Source organism: Odontesthes bonariensis, chromosome 9 (genome assembly GCF_027942865.1).
Source record: "Odontesthes bonariensis isolate fOdoBon6 chromosome 9, fOdoBon6.hap1, whole genome shotgun sequence".
Classification (NCBI taxonomy): Eukaryota; Metazoa; Chordata; class Actinopteri; order Atheriniformes; family Atherinopsidae; genus Odontesthes; species Odontesthes bonariensis.
This window is the reverse complement of record NC_134514.1, coordinates 21,994,083-22,013,951: the sequence shown is the minus strand read 5'-3', so window position 1 is coordinate 22,013,951 and position 19,869 is coordinate 21,994,083. Positions and strand designations below refer to the sequence as shown.

General features: G+C 40.5%; 2 protein-coding genes across 4 annotated transcripts in view; both read right to left on the bottom strand.

The window, feature by feature from the left end:
- Positions 1–30: 30 nt before the first annotated feature.
- On the bottom strand, positions 31–13,634 carry cul3b (cullin 3b). The gene is made up of 16 exons (XM_075473634.1): positions 13,383–13,634; positions 11,187–11,384; positions 7,169–7,282; positions 6,761–6,921; positions 6,224–6,338; positions 5,796–6,024; positions 5,361–5,506; positions 4,659–4,835; positions 4,201–4,371; positions 3,792–3,899; positions 3,155–3,279; positions 2,483–2,579; positions 1,898–2,032; positions 1,086–1,272; positions 689–834; positions 31–335 (listed from the first exon to the last, which is right to left on the bottom strand). Exons 1-16 carry the CDS (start codon positions 13,464–13,466, stop codon positions 204–206), a joined length of 2,325 nt encoding a protein of 774 aa, XP_075329749.1. The 5' UTR covers positions 13,467–13,634; the 3' UTR covers positions 31–203.
- A 2,469-nt stretch (positions 13,635–16,103) lies between these two features.
- The window catches only part of pde2a (phosphodiesterase 2A), a 170,490-nt gene continuing 166,724 nt past the window's right edge, over positions 16,104–19,869 (bottom strand). For all 3 annotated transcript variants that reach the window (XM_075473631.1, XM_075473632.1, XM_075473633.1), the window contains exon 31: positions 16,104–19,593. In XM_075473631.1, coding sequence (XP_075329746.1) covers positions 19,359–19,593 — 235 coding nt within the window. In that variant the 3' untranslated portion in view covers positions 16,104–19,358. The remainder of the gene's footprint in view (positions 19,594–19,869) is intronic.

Genomic DNA, 19,869 nt, shown 5'->3' with positions numbered 1-19,869 from the left:
CTTCACCATCATTTGCATGATTTTTCTTTCTCTTTTTTTTTTTTTTTTAAACACATTGTCTGGAAGAAAAGTTAAGCTTCCCAGTGTTTCCCAGAATCAATGATGAAAGCACTTCCAAGTTCAAACACATAGCAGTCCACGAGAAAAAAGAAAAAGGAAAAAAAAAAAAGGCCCTCAGTTTCTTGATGCTAGCTTTCAGTGAGTTATGCTACATAAGTGTACACTTTGCGGTCCTCTGGTGTTCTTGCCAAATATTCTCTCTCAATGAGTCCTTCAATGCGCTTCTTGATGACTACAGGACTGGGAAGGAATCGTGCTCGCAACTGCTGCGTGACCTGTGGAGATACAAGGCAGAAATTACTACACGACACTACATCCCATTTCATCCCCTCACTGTCCCTCTGCACCCTCATCAGTATCACTTTGTCAATGGCCTGTTGTGTTAGCGCACAGATGGGCTGCGGTGAAACCAAAGAAATAAGCAGCGAGTGTTTGTTGATTTAATTAGAAAATATTTGTAATTTCACACTCAGAAGCAGCGAGTCCCTCTGAGAACCAGAAGACTCACTGAGTGAAAGATAATGAGCTTGTGTCCACTGTGAAAAATGTGGACTCAAATATACCCCGAGATGATCTGTGAGCTGCACCGTCTAAGAAACTGTCGAGATAACCACATCGACCGACTGACCTCTGCAACAAGGACGTTGTGCTGCATCTTCTTTCTAGACTTCATGATGCGAACGATGGCAGCTTCGATCTCATGCTTTCTGTCGTCGTCCACTTTTTGTCGCGTCTCCTTCCTCTCTGGGTCCGACTCCCCCTGTTTAGCAGCGACTGGAGGATGCACGACACAGGAGAAAAATCACACACAAGAAATGTGATTTGACGAGGGGCATAAGGTTTAACAAAACACCCAAAGAGAGCATTACATGACATTAAAATACTGTGATTTGGAACTTTTCCTGAATGTTACACCTGCGTTACATGTAGGTAGCAAGAAGATTTCTAAAAACGTGTTTAATAAACAACAAAGCTTGCAAAGTTCTGGTTTAAAATACTGAATAAACGTAAAAGATTTTGTTTACCCGTCTGGATTTTGACACGATGCAGTTTGGAGGTAAACTGGTCATTGACTGTAAACACGTGCCCGTTTTCAATCTCCTTGGACTTGGGCTCCTTAGTGAGAACTCTCTGCGTGGGCTTCCCACAGGCCAGAGACTGCAGCGCTCGCACCAGCTCCCGCTCTGGGATGTCCGTCTCCTGCTGGATCTCCTGCACGTTCAAGACAGCGAGTTCAGTGTCACGGTAAAACAAGACTTAATAATTGAGGCAGCAAGTCCGTAATATCGATTCTTATCTTGCCCGCTGAAACTGTGCAGATGAACAGATGATTCCTTGTTGCAAGTCTTTATTTTTTCGCAAGACAAATCATTACTGATATCAGATGCTATTTTCTATTGTTGATTTTTAAGTAGTGTCGGACGATAAGGAAAAAAATTTAAGAATGAGCCAATGCACAATATGAGACGCTAAAAAAATAAAAAAAATAAAAAAAATACAAAAAAGACACTTGGTCATTACCGGTTGACATGTGATTAGATGCCCAGTTGGGAAAAAAGTGCTTAAGATCTCTACATTTCTTTCTGAGGCGATTTGTTTCGTTTGCATCTTCTTCCACTGTATTTTCTGCTTCCTTCACAATAATTGCGTGTAATCTTGCCAATACACTACTTTCTGATGGCACCACACAGCCCAGATTACTCAGCCGAAACCAGTGAATACAAGTGCGTACAAATTCAATTGACCTTTTTGCAAGTTCTCAGAAGTGGGCCTCAAATTTGCGTAGCGCTTACAAGAAAACACGGCTACAGTTACATCGCGTGGCAAAGTCGTGTACCTCAAATGTGGACTTTTCTCTGTTGTTGAAAAACATGAGGATGGTCATCTGAAAGGTGGACACCTGCAGGATGTGCTTTCTGGTGTTGGAGCCCGTCACCTGGGCCCCTCCTACTCCAACCTCGGAACCATCCTCCTGTTGACGGGATAAATGCCTGTTATCTAAAAGAATCACACAGAACACCCTACAACGGCGAAAGAAGTGTCCAAAAAGGTTCACAAAGATTTCAATTGTACGTTGTGGATTTAAAAATAACAAAAATGATGCCGATTTGAAAAAAAATAATAAGTTGCACGTGATGCTGTAGCAGCACTAAATACTTGGCACATTAAGCTGTTCATTACTTCGATGTTACTTTGCAGCAGGTACGTTTGAGAGCGTGAAGTATCATTGAAAAAAAATTGTTACAAAAAGTTACAAAAGTAAACTTTAAACAGCAAACACCTTGATAAGTCAAGCGGTGTTCCTTTGACACCGCAGATCAGAGTCTCCTGTCCACAAGTGACAGATACCATAAAACAGTGTTACAAAGTATCCTTCATTATGTTGAAATACACTAAACTCCACTTCACGTGTGGCACATACCTTTTTGATGGGACCATAGAAGGTGGCATTTAAATCTGCAGACCCCATATGGTGCTGCAGAGTGAGTTGTCTCCCACTGTGCTTCCCGAGATAAAACCTGCAAGCAGAGGGGAGTCGTGCTGGGTTAACCTCTAACAGTCAAGGCAACACAACTAATGTTACTCGGGTGTAAGCGCTTTCCGCCAATAGCAAAAAAATAAGCATGAACATTAAGTTTGGCAGCAACTTCTAGCAGTTCAGTTGGTAGGAATACACAAAAAGATCCACCTTCAACAGTGGGCAGGGAACTGAAGAGTGTTACTCTTAACAATTTCCACACGAAGAGAAGAAGAAAACACAGCAACAGTCAACAAAACAGACTTAGGTGCACATCGTTTCCTTTAGAAAAAAAAAAAATCATTGACGAATACAAGCTTAACATTTATGAAACTTTGCTAGAACTTTGGGGTTAGAAATTCTTATCTGACGCTTCTTGGTTATCCTGCGACTTAGAAAATAGATAAAATAAGAAATGTTTGTAAAGGTAGGAGGCAGTGGAGTTAAAGGGAGGCCGGAATATTAAGACCTTTTAACGGGTTGCGTTTGCGATCCTGAAGTTGATAATAAATTTTTTTTTTTTTTTTAAATTTAAAAAAAGCATTCAACTTTATCATAAGTGTACAGCTGACAAACCTTCTAAAGACTTCAAATGCATGTCGCGGTGAAGGGGGGATATTGCACTTGGGTGTTGCTGATTGTGTTGGCCAGTATCCTGTGGTCAGTACTCTCACTGTGAGATCAACCCCTCCAAGTGACACCTAAAGTGAAAAAAACAAACATAATATGTATGCAGTTAGGTTGCAGTTAGGTTTTAGAAACACACACACACACACTGCAGGACTTCCTAATAACTAAAGACCAATAACAAAAACTATGTGCATGAGCAATTTGTTAGAAATGGATTCATCTGAATCTGCATCCTGAAAACGTTTATCATTGAGAGACATATTTTGTACTCATCATCATGAATCATCTTTGTGCTAATTATAAAGCACACTTGCATCACTTACAATGGCTACTAGATGGAGTTACAGACACTCAGGTGACAAAAAAAAACCCAATGAACAATGAAAACCCACAATGAAAACAAAGCACAGGTCAGTAACTCGTATCGTGTTGCACCAGGAAACAGCTAGTTAAGTCCACGATTGTTTCCATGTAACTGAGCAGCGCAGCTTTGCTGTCAATCTAGCAGCCATGTACCGACGGCAGATAGCATGCGGGCTTATTAATTTGACAGAATGAGTCGTGTCACGGGGAGCCTCCTCACCCCCGTTGTCTGTAGGTGTTGTCTAAACTCATCCATGGTTGTGTTTGAGATGCTCATGTCCCGGAACATTCCCTCCAGTTTAGAAGTGAATTGACAGCCGCACTCAGTCTGAGCACAAGAACAGAAAAAGGGCAACATTTAATGATCAAAAGCTGTTTCCAGTAGTTAACACAAAAAAAATACAATTAAAAAATTAAAACTACCCATCAACAAATCCACATATATTTTCCTCAGCAACTGACACAGGAAATTCAACTTGTGTGTAAAAAAGGAAAAGTTTATGGAACGCAGGGATAAGTGAACCACAAGAAATCTTTTGAGCTAGATTGCCATTTTTTGCTCAAGATTCCCCCCCATTAATATTCAACTTTCTGAGAGCATTCATTTGTTCCGCTGCAGTCCTGCTCACCTTTAGCTTTGAGATCATATTCTTTTCAGAGTCATCAGAGACGCTCTTGTTGGTGAGCAATCGTCGAGCCAAGTGCTGCTTGTAGTACCTCTCAAACACGTCCTTCTCCTGCATGAAGCGGAAGAGCACCATGGCCTTGTCCAGTATGGACTCCACCTCCTGCTCTGTTAGCTGGATAAAAATAAATCAATCCAAAGGGTCAGGCTATATATGCATGCAAAATATATAAAAGACATGAGCTTATGTTGCTGAAATACCACTTAAATAGATAAACAAGCTAAACTACGAGAAAACAGTGACTTAATGTTTTCAAATCAAGAGACAAAATTTCCAAAAGCAATTTTTTGTGACAACAAAAAACAACGTGTGACGTACACTGAGGTGAGGTAATAGATTATGAGCCAGCAGTATCTGTAGTCTGTTCCAAAATAAAAGTGTAGCTCCATTAGATTGCTCACCCCTTTTACTCCCTTCTTCAGTTTATCATCAATGAAGAGTGACAGGTATTCAGGCGAGCGGGAGTTGAGGTTAAGGAAGTACTCGAAATCGCCAGCAATCGTTTGCTTGAAGAGCCGGTCGTTATTGAAAGACTCCTGGAGGAAACGGTCAAAACGGGACTTGAGGTCCAGCAAACCCTGTAAGGAGGCGACGGGAAGACACGAATGAAAGGAGATGAGTCAGGCTGGAAAGGGGAGAGCGTCTGATCAGAAAATATGGAGGCGGCTGTCAGCTGGACAGCAACTGGTTTAATGCAGGAGCTTCAGAAGCACTAAAAGCCCTTAAAAACAGAGCCTACTCTCCGCTTCCCAAAGCAACCGCACATAATAATTCAAAAAGCAATGCCAACGTGACTGAATATAAAGACCATCATGGTTTGTGGCTACCATCATGAATGTGAGAGCAGCTATGATCTGCTGGAAGGTCATGGAGGTGCTTCATGATCAAGGCTCATCACGCAGCAGCATGCTTCAGTGTGCCAAGCCAGTGGAAACTATTCTACGATCTCTCACGAGAGTAAACATTTGGACAAGTGTCTTTCCTTTTCAACAATCAATAACACCTGAACAGTCCCATCGTGCTGGGGCATGCAAATGAAAAATCTGACATCGTGTTAAGAGGATGAGCAATAGCGGCTGTCTCCCGATAGCCTGTGAACATACCTGGATGTAATCTACCGGGTTTTTTCCCTCCCCCTCCTCCGACACGAGCGCCTTGCCTTGCTCCCGCAGGTATGAGCTCATACACTCGCACATGGTCTTCAGCCCGTTGGGAACCCGACTGAACAGCTTGTACATGCATGCCAAATCTGTGGACGGATACGCACGAACACATATGCTGTAAATCCATTTCTACCGACTGAAAACGACACAGGTCTGCTTAAAGCAAAGGGAAGTGAAATATCTGCCGACGTCACTCCAGTCACGGCTTCACAGAAATCAAATGATTCTTAAATACCACATATACGTAGTTTGTGAATTAAACAAGGAGTATTATTGTATTAATGACCCACAAGGACATTTCTAAGTGACAGCTACATGGTTTATCAAAGAGAGGCGAGGATTCCCATTTCTCTGCTTTGTGAATTTAAGTCTTACCATCTGTCTTGCCATTTTTGAGCATGTGAACCAGGCCAGAGTTTTCCATCTCTACGATGGTCTTCATGTGTTTAGAAATGAGCTCCCGCTCCACCACCTTGACGATGGGCTCCTCTGTGGATTTATCCAAGCAGTGCATTACACGCTCAATCTCCTCATTAATTCTGGCTTCGACCTTCTTTATGTAAACACTGGCACTGTTTTCTGCAAGGAACTTTTGGCTCTCCATCTAAGTGAAAACAAGAAATAACATATCAGCTGGGGTTGGCAATCCCTTTCCAAGGATGTTCTGACAGTCACCGGTATTTACATTGCCAACTTATTCATACGACTCCCGAAGAATACGATGGATACGATTAGTTTGAATAATAAAAATGATTAAATAAAAAAGAAGAAAAGTCAGAGGAATGATTATTGTTCTCTCAAACCTGGAAAAATTCTGCAGACATTTCTAAGAATGGTGCTTCAAAGTCTTCTTCATACACAGACCTCCCTTCAAGGCCGAGGATCATTAACATTTGGCAGGCATTTCTAATCGCCCCCCTGGAGGAGAGATGAAAAAGAAAAAAATACTAAAAGGAATTCTCAAAGAAACTCCAAAAACACTCAAAGGAAAGAAAACCATAAATAAACCTTTGTAGATACTCATTTCACTTACTACAGCTGCTAGCTACCTTTTTATTATTCATTCACTGAAAAAAACCCAGTTACCCTCCACAGCAAGGCTCAGAGAAATCATTGTTTCAATATATCAGAGGTTTTAAGGCTTTTTCTCATAAGGCAAGAGATATAGTAAAATAATTTGACATCTCTCTTATCCCTCACAGCAAAAAGCATGTGTTGTCATCTCTGGTGACAACTTTACCATCATCAGTTTAGTGTTGAATCCTTACATGCTTCAGCAACATTAAACTAAAAACTATTCATCAGATGACATCATGTTGTCGACTAGGATTTTTGGCTACCTGTCCACCACCTCCCCCTTCCTCTCCCGCGCAATCATGTCCAGCAGGGTCTGTCGGAGATGGTCCCTGATGCAGCCGTAACGGACCACCTGATCCCTAAAGATGATAAGCCCCAGATTGTAGACATTCTCTACATTGTTCTGCTGTACATACACCCGGTCCTGTGGCAGAGAAAACAAACAAAAAAAGGACAAAAAAAGTTAAAGGTCTTGAACAACATTTGCATTTCTCCCATTACCTCTAATGTCTTTTGTGTTTCAATGCGCCAGTGGGTGTCAGCTCAGATGTTGTTAAAATGCATGAATTTACATCTATAATCGGCTCCAAAAGTGCAGCAAGGTTATGCCGTGCTCTGGTTAGACATCAGCGCCTTACATCTTTAGTCTTACAAATGTTTCACTCACTCACCATATACATCAGGATGTCTCTGATCATCACCATCGCTGTCTGATGGTCATTCCAGGCCTGATTCAGGGTTTGGAGGAAATTGTTGTTTAGGGAGTTGAGGACATCTTCTCGCACCTTTGGGGAAAAGTCGAGACATAAATGCGCATGCGGTGGACATATATCTGCAACTTTTGCAGTAATACTCCTCGACAGACCAAGTGAAAACAAACCAACGGTCACAGAGCAAAGCCCAAAACAAAAAGCACCTAAAATCAGCTGAAACGTGGGATTTCTTGCCAACATGAGTCTTTGTCGTGACTCTTCTTGGCTGTTTTTATAGTTCTAGTCAGGTATCCAACAGCTTGATAACTGTCAGACTGCAGTGTGACTCAGCATTGTAAACCCAGCGCCCCAGTTGGAGGAGGATTCTTAAGGGCACATTGACCTCCCCTTTTATTCTTCCTCAGGGCAGAGATGATTAATTATTGCCTCTGCTCCTCGTATTACATCAGTTCAGCCTTCATAAATACAACAATTAATCATATGATGCTTATAATCATGTTAGATCTTGGGAGACAAACAGATAAATCACACTTATTGTTTTTTCAATTGTAAGGGTTTATGAGGATATAAATATTGCTGGGCTTTGACCATGTTAATCTGTTTTCAAACTTCCTTTGCTGCTACTCCACACTACCAAATTTGCATATATGCACAAACAAGATTCAAAATAAAGTAGACTTAAGTTTAGTCAAAATCAGTTTAATAATAAAATGACAAGAAGTAATATGCAACGTCTTTCCATCAATAATTACGCTTGATTTAATCCGACTACATGTTCAAGAACCATAGGACTGTACAAGGGCACTATCATGTGTCTCAGAGGTAACACAAGAAAAACTAAAGTTAACCATATGAAAAATTAGTTGTTTTTCTTTAAAGACATGCTACGCAACTTTTTCATGGTCATAATATTGCTTGGCAATCATCAGTTTTCTTGGCTGACCCGTTCCGATGAAAACGGTGACATTTCCATCTCCATCTGGTGGCCCTAGCCCGAAACAGCGCTTGCAACTTTGCCTGTGGCGCCGCGTGCTTTGTTTAGCTCTGGAAGTCTCGCGACACACGAGAGCCGAGAACTACTGCTTCACGGCAGGTCGTAAAGGGCTCTGAGCCGAGCCAGGTAGCCTGATAGACACACCCCCTCTCCATTAGCTGTCGACGGCTAAATTGAATGCGGTTACGGCTAAAATCGTTACATTTTCCAAGTCAAAACTTGTGAAAACGATGTTTGGTTAGCAGCCATTGAGCTAACCACCGTTTTCATCAGTGGATGTAGCTGCTAGTATATAGACAAATGTTGAGCAGTTGCCGTGTGCAGGTTAGCAGTGATGTCGGTGTAGAACTTGTTGTTTTCATTACAATAATTTTGAAAGCGGCTTGCTGGAGTTGAAGGTATTTGAGTTGTAACTGTAAAGGTGAACATACTGTTATGTATTGTTCCTGCCTCACAAACTATTAGCCTGACTACGTCATACTCACGATTCTAGTCAGAATGTGAGTCTGATACCGCTCAATAGAGATTTGAGTATGGGGCGTGTTTCAACCGAACCAGGAGAAAAAATGCCTCTTCGCTCAATTGGATAGACCTACAACCAATCAGAGCAACGTAATATGTGACGTAGATTAAGCGACACACCCTTGTTGTAGGAAGGACGGCAAAAACATCTTTTCTATCGATAAAAGCCTTTATCGCGTTCCTCTGTTCGTCTTTCAAAATGAATGCAATGTGGAGATCCTGTAGAACAGACTCGATGGCAGAATCTACACACCCTAGCTCTCCAGCAGCAGCCATGTTCAGCTCTTTAGTGACGTACTCGATAATGTCCCTGTTGGTCATCTGTCCATCATCGTATAAAGCCCGCCCTGGCAATCTGATTGGGTCGACCGATTCTTGGTCGGGCATAATGATTTCCCAACTGAGCAGAGCCAGACCGAACATCCCGACCAAAAATTTTATGGGCGGGGCTAAGTTCGGCTGGCACCCAGGCTAACGAACTATATCTAAAATAACAATTCTCTGTTTCTGAAGCGGCTGGCTATAGTACTAGGACTAGACATGTCCGTTCGTGTTTATTTCAGTGGATGTTGCTATAAGGACTTTTGTAGAACTACATTTGTACAAATACACAGTCTTCCTGCGCCAAGTAGTAGGTCTTGGTGTAATGAAATTAGGCTATGTTACGATCGCTTCCAGAATTATCTTTTTAGGACTGTTATTATTACTATTTGGGTGTGTGTGTGTGACTGTGTTCACCTTCTCATGCGGACCCAAGACAAATAAACCGCAAATTGCCTCTGGTGGGTTTATGACAGTCTGGCTAGACTGTCGCCTATTTTCTACGGAGCTCCCCCTACAGCTTTGGGGTGTGTATTGCATGGTAAACAAACCCGTATTACTGAGCCCTGCTTTAAAACAAGGGTATACGCTCAAAAAGACATTGAGAATTTTAAACTCTCCTTCAGAAGCGAGTGCGTAACTCACCATTGGGAGAGTTTTTACTTCCCCAAACCTTCAGCTAACAACAAGTTCAATATGTTGATCCAAAAACGCTTTAGTTGAGTATTTTGCTGAGAACTGATTCGGTGGTGCAAACCTCAAGTGTGAAAAATATACATAAACAATATATCTCACACTCAGTTGCTGTTGCAGCCGGTGTGCAGGCTCTGATCTGTTAATAAGGCAGCTGTGATGGATGTAGTGTACAATGTGGATGTCGTGCAACTGGTGGGAAGCCAGTCTTATGGGACTTGTGTTCCAGATCGGGCAATGGCTTGAATCTGGCTGCAGGTTTTTAAGCTGCATCCAAACCTCCAAACCGTCATTACTGTCCATCTTTCATCGCGAGATCCGGACCATTAATAGATTATAAAAACACAACTGGGTGTCACATCCATCTTCGTCTTTGATCTACCGCTTGTTGACATTACTTGACAACATTAATTCACAAAGCCTGCCAAGTTGAGAACACGCATCCAATTTAGTTGTTAAACCATCTGGCTGGTATTTAACCGCAGCCTGCTGAAATATTGTTCACTGGGTATCTGCAAAGAGGCAATCGCTGCAGATATCGTGGAAGAACCTAATTTCCTGCTAATTACATGCTATAAAGCACACGTGACAGCTTTAGAGCAACACTCACTGAAGGCTTCTTTCACTTATTTGAGGGAGTTTGAAAACCAATTAATCTCACAGTTACGGGATTAGTATCAGATTGCCCTCTTTGTGCCATGTTTTAAAGTTTTTTTTTCCACAGGTTGTTCAAATTAACTGAAGAATAACTCTCTGAAATCTGGTATTTCCCCATGTCTCTTTAAATGGGTTTATCCAGGTGAAAAAAAAAAAAAAAAAAAATCAAGTACATGTCTGATTTCTGAAAATCAGAATCCATCAAGACATCTCAAACGATGCCTTGATCTTCTGTCTGAAAAAGCTAAACATAAATAATATGGTCCTTAATCAACAACACTTGGCTCTTCGTAGCCAGGAATGACAAACCTGTCTTACAAAATCCCCAACTCGACAACATTTGATCGACAACGTAATTCTCCAACTTTCCGGTTGCAATGAATCAGCCCCGGGAGGTCGCTCTTGAACAGAAAGCGACTACCCGGTACTGCGATCGATCTGCATGGATGACACACAAACCAAGCTGCAAAACTAAGCTTAACACCAACGACAAATTCTGTCAAGCAGCGAACAAACTTCTCAAAAGAGGCTTTCAAGCGTCTCGCTATTCAATCAATGGGGTGAAACTTTAACAATATTCACCTATAATATCAGCATTTCTGTATGCAGTCATTGTCCTGGATCCTCGCGTCACGACTTTTAGTATCTGACAACAATGTACCGTTTTGTTTTTTTTAACTTTATTTTCTTTTACACATGATTGAGAGAGAAGTCAGATACACCTATGAATGTTTCAGTCATCACTTTATCTCTGCAGCTGTGTCGGCCTGTGATCCGTGTTAGTCTTACTTTGTTGATAAGGTGTTCAGTGACGACTTCCCGTAGGCCTGTGTACAGCTTCTCTCCATGTTTGTGTAGCACCATGGTATAGGCATTCCTGTAAAGTTCCTCAAAGCTCAGGCCACTGTTGTTCTTCCTCTGGATTTCCTGGATGGCGTTCTTCAAAAGGTCCCAAATGTTGTTGACATACTTTTCATCCATCGTCATCTGCAAAAGGTAGCCAGCAATGGATTAAGTTAGATATGGGTCACTTGTCTGCATTTGTGCCAAAACTTAGAACCATATGACCCTGTTCCTCAATAAGAAGCTACTGATGCAAAAAGACTTTGCCTATGGGCAAATGTGTTCATATGGAATAAATGTACAGAAGAAATAGTACTTTTCCTAAATAGTTGCTCTCTAAGCTTTGATCACTAACTTTGTTATTGAGGATGAGTCACTTAAATGGTACTGCAGTGTACCCGAGGTCACAGCTCTTCCTAACTTCTCAACACCCCAGAACTCTACAAGTTCCCACATATGTAACATCATGCTGGGAAGAGGACTTACTGTCAGAAAAACTCATTAAACAATATGGTTTAATGGATAGATGAGGTATAAAAAAAGAGATATAAAAAGACATGTTGGCTGTTGGACTAAGCTGTTGTAGCTATTGAGCTGGAAGGAATGAAAGCTGTAGCTGAAAGGAACTTTTAGGGTAAAATGTATTTAATTTCAGGAGCTGCAACTGACTACAGTTTATATAGAGAGAAACAATACAAAAGTGATAATCACAATAGGACTGAATTAGTGGTACAGCACTGTCATCTCACATGTAGATGGTTCTGGGTTCACCCACTAGTCAGCTGAGATAGACTCCAGACCTGTTGTGCCTCTCTGAGGGATAAGGCATTGCATAGCTAATGGATGAATGAATAATACATACAAGTTGCACCTTTAAAATGTAAAAACAGAAAGATGACATTTAAGCTACAACTTGCAACAAACTTTTTTTTACCCTTCGACAGTGATTTAAAGAGAAGTCTTTCAGGTTATTTAAATATCCAGAGGCTATATTGTTGCTACAGAAGCTCAGTTTTTATTCGGTCCAATCATTTAACCACCCAAAAAAGGTAGTTCTACCCTGCAACACTACTAAGCAGTGCAGTGTTGTCATAATGTATAATTCAATAATATGGCACAACATCAACGCTTTAAACAGAAACGGTTCATTTCAACATGTCAGTGATCTAGCCAAGACCTTGTTAATACATGGAGAGAAACAGTGTGTGCTTCTTCTTGTCAGACAAGCCCAAACACATGCATGTCAAGATGCCAGTCAAAGTCTGTCAAAACTGGGCCACACTCTGCAGGCACTCGCGTGTGAAGGACCCAACTGTATTAACGCCAGAAAGGTGCGACAACATATAAGGCGAATGTCACGAACAGAAAACCTGACATTATTCAAGTATTCAAATAGATAGGTAAATAGTCCTTTGTTTTCCTGGATAACGTAGCTACGCTCTCACTTATGTAGTCGCAGAGAAGCTAATGTCTGATGCAGAAAAAAGGTCAGTTCGTGAATGAAATGTTGAGGCGACTTGCGGTCAAAAGGAGTGCCAGGTGGATGAGGACCGAAATCCAGAACCCCAGTTTGAACCATTAAATAACTGCAGATACTGAGCTACCCTGTACTTAACCACTGATGCAAAACCACATCTAGGTTAGCAGGTTTGGTTGACCCAAAGCAACCATTCATAGCTGTAAAAAAAACAAACAGATTCCAATGTTTTCCCGGGGTCAACAGAAAATGTTGCTATAATTTTGGCACATGAGCTTAGAAGCACAAACACCATGCATTTTTTTTGTGGAAAGGCTGCCAAACAACAAGTGTCAAGAAGAGAGTGTTAACGTTAGCGTCAGCTTTGGCGACAGAACGTATCTGCTAGCTATCGTCTGGGAAGTTGTAATTAATTTAAATATAAAGGGCAGTAACTGGATCCTAAAACTTTTCATTGAGCCGTTATTATATCAAATGGCTACCTAATCAACCGACCACAAACAGGGGCGACAGGACATTTGAGGGCTGCACTTTGTTTATGGGTTGACAAGTCATATCTGCTGCTCAGCTGGTTAGCCTGCTAGCATTTAGCCAGCAGCCCAGACCACGGTGATAGAGTCACCGCCCGTCGGACAGTCAGACAGCCTACTGCGGTGTACACTTACAGGAAAGGCCCTTATCCTCATTTTGGTGTCCTTCTTGGTGCCGCCTTTGCTGAGATTGGACATGGTTGCCTCGTCCGTGGGCATGAAAATGTTCTTCAGGGAGGGACAGGGGTGACTGCTGGTTTCTGGAGCAGTCGACGAGCTTTCACTCGACCTCTCAGCTCCGTGTCCCGCACCTCAAGTTTATTGTTGACAGCCAAACGCCAAGCCCGATAGTTCTTCATACAGCAATGGCGGACAAGCTGCACTTCTCATTGCGCAGAGCTCACGCACTCCAACTCACGCGAGAAATAAAAAAAACTGTAATCCAGAGATATACCATCTTTTGAAAATAGTTTTTCTTTGTAATTGTTTTCATACGGAGCTGAGCAAAGAGTTTGGTATTAGGGCATTTCTCAAATTTATCTATAATTTAAATAAGTCTACCACACAACATAGGACACATTTCAGCAAAACAAACAAACATTTAAGAAAACACACTGACAAAGTATTTCAGAGAGAGCAAAATGTTATTTTTGACATAAATAACATCAGTGCCAACATGATTCCATCTTTTTCCATCCCAATAGCTTGTCCTTCACCCCCAGGGATCCTTTTTCTCCCATTTCATTATGAGATCTAAACAGACTGGTTGACTCAACGATAAAACTTCTCAAGTCCACTTGACATTTTACCTTCTTCCTTACTCTGTATGCTTTTAAATGTACAGCTCCAAAGGTCCTCAAAAATACCAATGGACTTTTATATGTCTGGTTAAGTTTCTGCTTTTTTCAAGCAAGCTTCTGTTGAACCACTTCTTAAAAAAAAAAATAGAAAAATTAGATAGATAAATAAAGAAGATAGTTTGAAATAAAATCTAGGTCCTTCCTTGCCACAGAATTACAGGCTTGTTTTTAAACAATCTTTCATGGCGAAGGTTTGACTCAACCTGTGTCCTCCGGTGCTCACCAAGCTTCTGTTCTGGGCTACAGAACAGAACTGTTTTTGTTAAACTTGCTTCCTTTGGGTCATTTGATATGTAGATTTGAAGGTGTATTCTATCACTGTTACGTAGATGATCCTTGGCTAGATGTTTCTTTCAAGCTTGATGACGTTTCTGTTATCTGTCAGTTATCTGTCCTTCTGAGCTGTCTGTTCTGCTCCAGCTGGTTTAGGCCAAAAGGAGAGAGAGAGTCTTTCTTGACTTTCTGTCATCTTTAGTGAAACCATCTTTGGGTAATCTTGGTGCTTCTATGGGCCAAGGTTTGGGCCTGGACCAGCATGTAAATTCTTTAGTTCACTCCCAGTTTTACCAACTTGGAAATACAGCTAAATTCAGGACTGTTGTATCTCTTGCAGATGGAGATGATTGCACATGACTTTGTTTAATCTCTTTTGCAATACATATTCTAATCTTTTGGATTGTCATATTTTTCAGTATCTAAACACCAATTAACATTTGATGTGGCTACATTTTTTGTCTAACTACTCGTCAAACCTCAGATTCAATGCTATTCTTTCCAGCACCCTTGCACAGACTTTCTTGGGGAGGCTGAGAAGTGGGATTTTTCCGCAGTTGGAACAATCCAAAATAACTGTCCCCCGACTTCGACATGATAATGTGCAGGTGTGTCAACCCTTATGGCCCAACAACATCCTGAGCCAGAGCCTCTCAGGGTGAATCTCATCCACTCCTGGGGCCTCCCTGCCATGGAGCTGTTTAACTGCCTCAGTGCCTTCAGGCCCTGTGATGGATGAGCCTTCTCATAATTCTCTAATTTCTAACCGTCTTCTACTAAAAAAGTCTTTAGGATTGTGCAGAGTGCAGACTGGCCATTATTTTGGTTTATACTGCATACACCGCATTAAGCAAATGTGTTGCTGGTGTAAGATTTGATCAATATCTTGACATGAGTTTTTATCTTTGTTCCAGGTTCTTTTGGAGAGGCCGATCTGGTTTTGTTTAAGCAGCGTTTGTCTCTAACTCTTTAGACCAAAGTAGCTTGACAGACAATTATTTGTCTCTCACGTTTTAATTTCTCAAATTTTATAATTAACTTCCACACCGAATCTCAACACAAGCTGGAATATCTTCACATTAAAAATCTAATTTCACCCAATCAGATTTAAACATTATGTTGAAATTTAAAAGGATTTCCTCTTGGAAAATGTTCCTGACATGAATTTTCCACCAATACATTTTTTTTCCGACCAGTTTGGTCGAATTTCAGATGATGGGGGATAACTTAATGAAATCCAAACTATAGGAATAATTTTAGGCGGATTATACAGGAACCTGTGTTCCTTCATGTCATGTATTAAACAACATACCTTTGTAAAAAATGTCAAACAACTTGGCTGGTTCAGTTAGCTCTTGGTAAAATCTAATTTGGGCAGGATTAACAACAGGATTACATACTGTATAAACACACTATGTTGATTTTAATCTGAATACACACAAAGTTTAGAGAAATGAAATGATACTCATAATTTAAGATATCACTGTATTGTTGTAGATTATAACTTCAGAGTTCTCAATGTTTTGAATCAACCCAAGATTGTACACATTTTGCCATAGGTCCACCAGATCAACTACAGGTCCACCAGAATTCCTGTGATGACTAAATTAGTGTTTCCGGTATACAAACACAACTCTGGGCTACTGTGTGTTGGGATAATATGGCACAGTAAGGAGAAGCTACAGCATTTATGTGCACACAGAGACCAAAAAAAACTGAAAGAGACCTTTCACCAGTTTTATTCCAAGAAAAGAAAAAGGGAAATTAAATTTTCATCCATTTGACGCCTTCTCAAAAATGTCCATGTTCAGCACACCTGAAAAAGAACAAGACCACCGGTACTCAGAAGTCAACAAAACAATTGATCAATAGAAGACCGGATTTACCTCTCAGTATAAGCATCATTTATACAGTTAGTCTGTGATTTTTTTAATAATTTTTTTTTTTTTTTTTATTAGTGGTAGAATATCATCTTTATATCTTAAATACACATATCATTTTCTTTCATCCCCTCTGTAAAAGTCTAAGCCTGGGGTTATTCAAAAATGGCTTTGAAAGGAAAAAAACAAAAAAAACAAACAAGAAAGAACAGGAAGCAACCACTTTAAATACATTACAGATTGAAATACTTCCCATTGTAATAATGACAGACGATCAAAAAAAAACATTTTCTTTTAAAACTTTGTTATTTACAGCAATTATATTCTTGCCACTTTAAACAGTTATGTCACAGGTGATCGTTACAAGGACATTACATCACAGGTTAGAGTCCTGCTGTTCCTGCTGTGATGAAGAGAAATACAGTAGATAGGGTTTGTACTTCATGGACAAGCCGTCACAATGTATCACAAAAAATTAAATTGGCCTCGTCGACCCTCTGACATTAAAGAGCAAAATATATCTTCAGTTATGTGGGGTTTTCACTTTGCAGCTTGGCCAGGAAGTAGAAAATGTTTGCTTGGCACATTTAGCCCTGACTCTCTAAAACAAACATAGAAGGACAGATACACACTCATTATAGAAAACTGTTAAAGGTCTGAACTCTCAAAAGCGTTTTAGGATTGAAATAGTCACACTCTATTTATTTATTCTTTTTTTTTTGTTCAATGGAAACATCATGATCTAACACTTATTAGCCTTTGGCAACTCAGACCTAAAGCAATAATTTAACAAGAGGCGTAGGTATTTACATAGGTATCTATGCAATATCACAGAGGCAGACACTTCATATTGCACATGAAAAAGGCAGGTACATGTGAAAAATGGTTTAAAAATCATAGAGATGGGAATACCACAAGTGAGAGAAAGAGTCTGAGAAAGAAAAGGAGGGACCTACCTATAAATACACTTGTATGCCCTTTAAAAACTTTATAGTAAGTCCATGAAGCAGAGCAAGGCAGATCAATTATATCCAGCCACGCAAATGTAGATCCCAATGATGGCATGACACATACAACAACTTTTCCCAATTAACCTTCTTCACTAAAGCACCCTCATGAGATTCTTTCAAAGAATAATCATATACTTAAATCATATGATGGCAATACTTTTGCTTTCATCTGCTTCCACTAACATTTTTGGTGCTGCGTGAAAGGACGAGGGGAAGAAGAAATTTTAGTGGATGACTTGAGGTTTGTGTCAGCCTCACCAGCTCTATTAGCATTCCTCTCTTGATCTTAAAGCAACTACCTCCTGCCTTTTCTCTCCAATTCTCTTTCCATGTCATCCACACACCCACTTGTCCGTCCACTCATTCGTTCAGCTGTCCACACGCAGCCCACACACAGTGCTGTTCACGACACAAGTCTCTCTTTACAACGATTCTGTGATTATCTCATCCCTAACTCTGCAGCATTTTCTCAGTGAAACATTTTAAGGTAAAATTAAGTATGGCATTCCGTAAAATCAAACCCCAATGGCCCTGAAGTGTCAGGTTTCTTTCTACGAGGCACACATCTGAGAATTCAACTCTTGTCATTTCCTTTGGAGTGCAGCAATAGTGAGCTGTTGATGCTTTCAGGAAAGAGACTTTTCTATGATGGCTACATCTCTAGTTCCTCTTTTTTAAAATAATTTTTGGGTGCACAAACAAAATGCTTTCATGTTTGCCTATGACACCCGCAGCTGGTTGTACAGATAAGTTAGAATAGAAAGAAGTGAAATGACATGACATCCTACCTCATACAAGTACAATTATCCATCGTCTCAGCATGGTGATCATTCAGTCAACACATCGGTACTATGTCTATAACAAATAGTCAACATACATACTAAACTGATTCTTTATTTCAGTTTTATATATTAAAAGCTCTAAAAAAGGCAGCAAAGATGCGCAATAAGGCAGATCCATATGACTTACTCAGTGACACTCTAATTAACACACCCCACTATAGCACATTTACACAAAAGAATGAGATGGATCTTTTAAAGGGCTTCTGTTACTCTATCTGAAAGTAAACAAAAAAATAATTTCAGAAGTACGAGGGAGTGGGATGAATGGTAAACTGAAAGTGAATATCAGCTATTCAGTGGCCCTTTTCTGAGGTGTAAATGCACACTTGACATAGCGATGTGCAGTGAATATGCACAGAGAGTTTGTTTTTAATGTTTAATGCATGGAGGAGAGTCAGGGATCTGTGACTCTTGCGTCACGGAGGAGTGATTGTCAAAGTGCCCTTAAACCCCAATGAAACAATGAGGGAGAAGGAAGTATGGTTTGAATGCGGTCTAAGGATATGAAGAAGAGTAAAATCCTACATGTTTAAGGTTACAAATGAATGAAATGTACTCTGAAGAGCTAAATACAAAAATGTGTTATGATGGTGTAAAACAGACCAGTAGATGATATTATGTCTTAATAATGGGGAAAATGAACAGTGAGTAAGATAAAAAGAAAAACACACGAGGTGTGCATCCATCATGCATTCATATGCATCAGTTGAGAAGTATGGCAGCCGTGTTTGCTGAGCCATTTGAATCAATATAAGCTGTTATGACACATTTTACTGAGCGTGTAGCACTTCATGTCACTGTTACACGTTGAAGCAGTCTTTGCCGTAACAATGAATGTTTCTTTCCGACTTGTGTTTTTTTTTTTAATGGTATGTCCATGTACATATATGGGTTGATTTTTACAATCTCAATCAGGATCGGTAATGTATGAATGAACTCGTGATTAGTGGTAAAAACCTATTTTTCCAGTATAGCTGCTGAAAAAGATAAAGTCACCATCTCTTGCTCTCCTCAACTGGTAGACACAAGCAACATTTAGCATCTAATCAGTGGTCCAACTCAAATGAATCCCCTCGTTTCTGATCACTGGTCTGTTTCAGTTAGTTTCAAACTTTGTCCTTTCCGTTCTGCGTGGTCTGCCAAGTAACTAAGTGGTTTGACAGCAGATAGACGTCCTGTTTTTTCGGTCGCCTCTTATTGGACCACAGAAAACTTCAGGAAATAAAACGTCAGCAGCCCCATGTTGTCACTGGCCCCTCCCCCCATCTGTGTCGTCAAGGCAACCATTGAGGCAGTGGTCATCGCTCCCGAAAGCACCCTGGGACTGAAGCAGCTCGTATTCCTGGTCCAGGAAGTCCAGGCTGTTGTTGCTAGGCAACCCACGGATGGTGAACTTGTGGGACACTTTGGTCCACTGCTCACGATTTGCTGCCACTCTCTCGTACAGCTCAGTGGCCCCGGGAAACAGTTCAGACAGCAACCTAAGAGAAGAGAAGAGGAGGTGGTATTAATTTGTCTCTGATGGCGAAGTTTGAAGAGAGGCTCACAAATGTTTATTCCACATTAAAGAACACTCTACATATATCATTTCTCACTGGGAATATGCTTCATATTTACAGTTCAAGATAAAGAGATGTGATCATTATTCATGGGGTTAAATTAATCAACATATTTACATTAAAACCTCATAAAATGTTTATTTTCTTAATGACAGGTTTTCTTTTTCAAATGCCAACAAACTGAGTTTTTTTTTTGGC